Source organism: Nestor notabilis, unplaced genomic scaffold (genome assembly GCF_000696875.1).
Source record: "Nestor notabilis isolate BGI_N333 unplaced genomic scaffold, ASM69687v1 scaffold32945, whole genome shotgun sequence".
Lineage (NCBI taxonomy): Eukaryota > Metazoa > Chordata > Aves > Psittaciformes > Psittacidae > Nestor > Nestor notabilis.
In genome coordinates, this window is record NW_009929449.1 from 409 (window position 1) to 7,730 (window position 7,322).

Consider the following 7,322-nt stretch of genomic DNA (forward strand, 5'->3'; position numbering starts at 1 on the left):
CTCCAACCCACTGTTCCCAGGGGACAGTTTATGCCTCGTGAAGTCCTCGGTTTGAAAGTTGGGCCATTATTATACTGTTAATATTTTTCAGCAAACTTATAAATGCTTCTGAAGAGTCCTGCTGAGATACGGCATCTTTTGGGCAGTAAATTATGCATTTCTGAAACATTTTCACTCACTTTTGACAGATTTGATGAAAAGGAGAATGTATCAAACTGCATCCAGCTGAAGACTTCAGTTATTAAAGGAATTAAGAATCAACTGATAGACCAGTTTCCTGTTATTGAACCATGGCTAAACCAGATCATGCCAAAGAAAGACCCAGTCAAAATAGTAAGATGGTAAGTTTCTTCTCTTAAGCTTTTCTCCCAAGGTGCTGGGGTTTCTTCCTTTATATATTTGCTTTTGTATAGTCAATGAACCTGGTGTTTTTGAAAAACACTTGTTGTTTCTTAATAGATAATAGTGTATGGTGTGGCCAAACCAGACAGCTTCTATGTGCTCATCGTGCTCTTGAAGGTATTACTGTTTGATGAAAATAAAAATGCTGCCTAGTAGTGTTTGTGTAACCTATTTAGGGACTCTCCAGGTATCAGCCTGTTGTTGAAGTAAAGCATCCAGCTTTATGGATATGGAAGCTTGAACTTGTTTGGATAGCTTCCAGTAGTGTGTGTGCTGGGGTTTTTTCTTACTATTGTTGGGCTTCCATATATTATCAGGACTCTTTTCTTTCATTTTTTTTTGTAGCTTTGCTGGTTCTTTCTCCTTGTCCACTCTTTGTATTGCATTTAAAAAAACGTGAAGAGCTGACTGTTTGTAGATTCTTCCTTCCTTTTTTTTTTTTTTTTTAAGGGGCAGGCAGTGTGCAGGGGGCTGGTGCTGAAGAGCAAACCATTAAAAAATTTAAAATTTTCCTGCTAATCGACTGTCTCAATCCTCAGGTGCCGAGATAGCCCAGATTTGTGAAGTACTTCATTTAAACTCTAAAGGGATGAGGTACCTACTGGAATGATATTTTTTTTTTCTTAACCTTGCAGCCATGAACATATAGAAATCCTCACTGTGAACGGGGAGCTCCTGTTCTTCAGACAAAGAGAAGGGATTTTCTACCCGACGCTAAGGTTGCTTCACAAATGTAAGTTTCCTGAGGGTGAGAGGAAGGGGGAGAGAGGGGCAAGTGTGTGATTCCATAGGAGTTCTGTAGAACCCAATTAAAAAGAACTTACTAACATGTTTTATGTATGTAATTAGAATAGACCTTAAAGATACAATATACTTTTTCAACTGTAATGTATTGCTTTGCTGTTTCAGGTGCCTGTATGGATTGCTTCCCTCATATTTGCTGTAATACTGTATGTTAAGCAATCTGAACTTTGATATCTAAGAATTAAATTGTGCAAAGCTCTGCAAAAAAAATCTTGAGAGAGGCTTCCTTAGGACAGAGATCTGAATTTCCTGTTGTTAGGCCCTGACCTTGTTCTTTCTAGTCTTCCTTTTCACTTCCTTCTTACTAGAACACTATTCTTTACTCATGAGTTCAGTAATGTAATACATACTTGTCATCTGTAAGAATTTCTGCCACGTGCTTTTTACAGTTTACACTTGCATTATTTTTCTTGCTGTTCTCATTGTTCTGCTTCTTGATTGCGTTACTCTGGTTTTGATGAGCATAGGTATCCTTAGAAATGTCAGTCAAATCTCAGTATTTGAAATACTTGATGGAGGTGTGTGCACTTGAAGGATGGCTTGGAGAGCCATCAGTCTTAATGATTTTTGTCCAGCTTTGCCTTTTTTTGTCCTGTTAACATTAAACTGTTTCTTTTTCATGTAAGGGCTTGGTCATGTAATTTGAGGGGTTTAAGAGCCCTTGGTTTTAAGACCTGTTAGTATGTGGGCATTTGTGTGGTTGTTTCCACTGGGGGAACTCGTTCAAATTGTTACTCAGTATATGAGTACACAGGAGGCATGGGCTCAGTGTTGGAATCCTGTTTGGTTCTTGGATAAAAGGTGTGGTCTGGGAGAAAATTACCTGTGTCCTTTCGGGACAGTACAGACCAGCAGGAGCTCCAGTAATTGCTTCTCAAACTTCTTGCCCTCTCAATGCATTGTATATCTAATTGCCCCATCTAAACTGACTTGAGAATAAGTTATTCATGTTGTCATTTTACCATGTTAATTGTGATGCTATATCTTTCCCCTCCTAGACCCATTTATTCTACCACATCAGCAGGTTGATAAAGGCGCCATTAAGTTTGTACTAAGTGGAGCTAATATAATGTGCCCTGGCCTGACGTCTCCTGGAGCAAAACTTTACCCTGCTGCCATTGATACTGTTGTTGTATCCTTCTTTAACTATGAATTACTGCTTGCTGTGAGATGAGTTAAATTTATGTTCTTGTGTTCTAAGCTAATCGTAATCCAAACTGCCTCTTATTTTAATGGTGTTTCATGGAATAACTAGTAATATGAAGAAAGCTGCAGAGGTTCAGATGTTATTTGGCAAGGTTAACATTGTTCTTAAGTTTTGATTTTGATTTTTATTTTTATTTTTTTACTTACTGTGATGTTCCAAACCAAATAACTAGTCCTGTTGTGCTGTTGGGTGGGATGCTGTTCCATTAACCTAGTTGATAAGTGGAGCTTCTTTGAGTTTATGCATAATTGTAAAAACAGGTGAGTTACAGTGTAACTTGTCCACTGATGCCTTAATCTTGTGTCTCCTTCAGTTATAGAATTTGTTCCTGTTCCTAGGGAATTTGGAAAGATGTTTAGGATCAGCTTTGCTGTAGTCAGGAGTTGCTTTAGGTGTCTGATGAAATTAGCATATGTAAAAAGAGGAAAATATGCTAATTCACTCCTGTTCATTATATTACTGAAAAAGGAACCCTGAGCACACACAGCAGTAAACCCACCAAGCTGTGCTGCTTTTGTTGTTAGTTAGATGCTCTTGGAAAAGATTGGTAGTTACCATTGGTGTTGCTAAGCTTTGAAAAGACACATCTGATTTCAGTACTTCTGCTTTTTTTAGAATTGTGTCTCAATTCCTCTGTACCTTGAAGTCTAAAATGATCCCACAAACATGCGCAGTTTTGTTCCAGAAAGGGTGAGGCCATCAGAGTTAAGCACAAAGGAGTGTAGTGTGGGAGATCTCTTTCTGTAACTGCTGTTCGAAGTTCCTAAATACATGCTTTGTTCTACACACTGTGATTCAATTGTTAAGTGCAGTGCATTGTTTTTCTTACCTTTTAAGAGCTGGAGCTCTAGAATTACTAAAAAGGTAAAAGTTCAACACTGGATTTTGAGACTTTCTGGGAAGTTGTTTCCTCATATTGCTTTTCTGAAATAGCTTTAAAACCGATCTGTTTTCCTTAGCGGTAATTTGTAGGCAATAATGGCAGAGGGAAAACAACATGCATTATGTGTGGGAGTAATGAAGATGTCAGCTGAGGACATGTAAGTGTGTTAAAAATTGAAATATAACTTGCCCCATGTCATTATTCTTATGCTAGTTTGGAATATAAGCACCACTGTCAAGGCTACTGTATTGCTGTTGCAGCATATGTTGTTCAAGTACAGAATGTGTTAAGATTTCATTGTGTTGATTAATATTCAGGGAAAGAACAGGAGGAAAGGAATAGCTTCCCTGCTTGTTTGTTTACTGACTGAGATCAAAATAGTTCTTTTCATGTGAATGTGGATTTTAAGACGCACAACATTTGTACTGCTAATGAATGTCAGTATTTCTTGCTCTCTGATCATAGTTTTTCAAAGGTCTTGCTGAACAAAGAAATACTTGTATGGAGTACTTACTATCTGGGCTGGGCAAGAGATGTAATTTAGGTTGGAAGGGGTTGAAAGTGATTTTTATTTTTTTTTTTTTTTTTTTTTTTTTTCTGGCGGTTTTTTTTTTTTTTTTTTTTTTTGTTTTTGTCTGCAGGGACAGCAGAGACTAAAGTCCTGCTGGCACTTGGTTGGCCATCTGGGCTTTTGTCTGTGGCCTTCTCTTTTTCCTTACCTTGAGCCTACACACAGGATTCCTGCTTGATGTGGTTACCAGCTTAGATGAGTTTCTTGTGAAATGCAGAAGCCTGTTCAGGGAATAAACATTAACTGAAAACCATTTGAGAAGGAAAAGAAACAGAAAGTAGAAATGGATGTTAGTTGTTTGTAGCATTCAGATAGCGCTAAATCATAAGTAGCTAAACCACTTCTCGGTTTAAATTCTGTAACTTCTCGCGGCAGGTTGTAAGCTGCACCCAGCAGGTTTGGCCTGCTGTTGGTTCCAGCCCCATCTAGTGCTTGTGTGGGGGAGGAAGCTGATTTTGATGCAAACAAGTTGCTCTTTCATGTGGAGATAAATCGCAGCAGGATCATCATCTGTGCTGGGTCACTCTAAGGTCCTAAGAGCACTAGGGAAGAGGTAGGAATGTGTTACAAAGGACAGGGATAGAGTGGGACTGCAGCAACCTGGATTTAGACCTCCTGTAGCTGTGGAGGAGTTACATTCCTTAGGATTCTTTGTAGTGCCCTCAAAAGTCTCCAGGAGTAGGTGGAAAGAATAGCTGCTTCTGTCCCAGTCCTACATCTGCAGTGATCTACTGTGATTGCTGCAAATCGAGATCATGCGTATTCCTAATCCTCACTTCAAATTCAGCAGCCTTGCAGCTGAATATCCTATTCCTGTGAGAAGCAGCATTGGAGAGGAAATGATAGTGATCTATGCAGCCTGTTAGCATGGAAATTGTGCCACAGTATGATTTGTCACTTAGTGTGACTATGGTACATGACGCGTTGTTGCAATTAACGTAGTGGTATTTTCCTTCCTGATTACTTTTAGACAAGTTGTATAAGTAATGGAACACTTAGTGTAAATACAGTAAATTATATTCTCCAGGGGAATGAAACTTGTCTCAGTCCTAGAATGAAGAGATTTGTCTTGTTTATGGTGACAAAACTAGATTTTTCTGTGGAATAAGGTACTGGAAAAAAGATGAACACAAATCCAATACAGACACATAAACCAATCGTATTTAAAAGATGACCTGACTCAAAAGAGGTAGAAGGATAGACATGCTGCAAGTCCTTGGCACTTATATGTAGCATTTTTAATTCTTTAATTAAGTGGGTAGATGTCCCACAACCAGCAGTGAAGCACCTCGCTTGTATTTGATTATGTCATTGACAACACCTGGAACCAGAACGTGTCAAATTCCACATTTCAGCCATGTTATACAACCTCCTGTGCTCGGAGCAGGAGAGTCACTTAAAGCTGCTGTGCTACTTTCACAGGGAAATGCTGAAAATAAGAAAAGTAGCAGAAGTGTTGTCTGAAACCTGCCTCCCATGAAGAAGTAGTTAAAAAATACTGTGGAATGTTTGTTGAGAAAACACGGAAGGCAAATACTGCCCTCTTATCATTCAGCAAAGTGGGTACATGTAATAGCAAATACTGTTTCTTGTCCACCTGCTGTTGAAGATTGCGACACATTGAATGATAGCTTCTGCCCTTCCAGTTGATAAATGTTGCATTTTCTACTTGAAATACTGTATTTTGTACTGCTCTAATATTTAACCTAGCTAATACTTCTGTACCTTTTCCCTCCTCCTACAGTGAGAAGGTCAACAAAGGGATCGGTATTGAAAATATCCACTATTTAAATGATGGCCTTTGGCATATGAAGACATACAAGTGAAACAAAAGGAACTGTTACTCCAAAGGAATGCACTTAGATTAAATGTGGACTGCTTTGTAATTCCTTATTTTTAATGTGACTGAATGTACAAATTATTTTGTTCTGTGGCTATGCTAAATAAATCAAGTGAATGCGAAAGTTCTGTTAGGCTACAATAGTTTTCTAGACTTCTTATTACAGTTCTTTTGTCTTAAAGCCAAGTCTTCAGTGACTGAAGATAGCTGATGGCAAGATCCTGCATGGACTGTGAGTAGACTATTTCAAACAAAAAGGAGGAAAAAGCCAAGAAATGTTTACATTTTTATGCTCTTTTAAGAGTAACATAAAGTGTGTGTGAAATGTAATTAATACGGTTTATAAAACCTCTGAAACATTTCAGTTTTTTCTTCTTTCAAAAAGGTTAACATCTTTTTGGTCTACCTGTTTCTTGAATCAGTTTTTTTTTTTGGACATTATTTTTAACTTAATTTATTAACGGCATTAATTTCAGTATTTTACATAAGGATTTTTCTTTTTAATATGCATTTATCTGTATAGGATTTATGAACTGAAGACTGGTATGTGGACTAGAAATTTTTATGCTAGTTCATATCTGAAGAATATGTGTATATGTTCAAGTTTCTACCTGCCAACACTGTTTGATATCGCTGTCCTTATAGTGGAGTTCTCAGTAATGTGGGCATACTCCACATGGAGTATGTGCCAACCTGGTGCCTGATGCTCTATTCCCTTTGCCGCCTTATTTTAGAAGCAGAAACAAAATTACTGTTTAGCAAAGGCACAGTAGCAAACATGGTTGTCAGTGTAGCCAGGAGTACCTTCTTAAGGTGGACCTTCAAAAGAGATCTCTGCTTGTGCACACTGCCACGTGTATGTACACCTACAGAACGGGTTAAAGAGCACTGTGTATTTGTCTGGATAATCCAACTCTTTGTTCAGTGACTGCACACCTAAAGCTATACCTATGGAAAACAGCCTGTGCTGTGGAATCATTTAATAAACTAAAGAAACTTTAAGGTCTACCACTCATAACTCTGTCTCTGGAAGCATTTATTAATATTTCAAGTCTCTGTTCTAACACTTGTATAATATAATGGCAGAAGGTGATTTTGCACAGAAGTGCATTGTGTCAGTGCTGTTTTGCATGTTTGATTTCCTCACACTGGGGCCTTTACAGAACCTAGTGGTAGGGGTGGTCTCTGATTGATTCTAAAGTCAAGTTAGATGGCAGATGGAATGTGTTTCCTAATACATGCTACTTGTAAGTAATTTTACAGGAGAAATTTGAAAGATCATACTTTTGAAGATGATAGGGTAAAGCTGAAACTGTTAATGTAGGAAGACAAAAATTAAGGTGATAACAGCAGTGTTGCAGAAGAAAGTTTGGTCAGACCTTCCCTTCAGAATGCTAATGAACATTTTTATCCATCTTAAAGACTGCTGTAAATGTACAGATTTATTGTTAGTCCTTCAGTGAGGGTTTTTTTTGGTCTTGAGTTCTGTGGCTTTCTTTTTTCCTTTTCATCTCGTCTCCTTCTGTTGTGTTACAGTACTTCTCAACTCTGTGATAAATGAGATTTATTCTGGTTTCAGTTGTTAGCTCTTGTTCTTTTTCCTTGCCTTGCCCTA

General features: G+C 38.0%; 1 protein-coding gene across 1 annotated transcript; it reads left to right on the top strand.

Annotated features, from left to right (window-relative positions):
* Positions 1-114: 114 nt before the first annotated feature.
* On the top strand, positions 115-5,833 carry MCTS1 (malignant T cell amplified sequence 1; the record flags this gene model as incomplete). Its single annotated transcript, XM_010014973.1, has 5 exons — positions 115-341; positions 1,038-1,135; positions 2,205-2,338; positions 3,386-3,453; positions 5,612-5,833. Coding segments are annotated over 5 exons (609 nt in total), but the record flags the coding sequence as incomplete, so codon positions are not given.
* Positions 5,834-7,322: the final 1,489 nt, after the last annotated feature.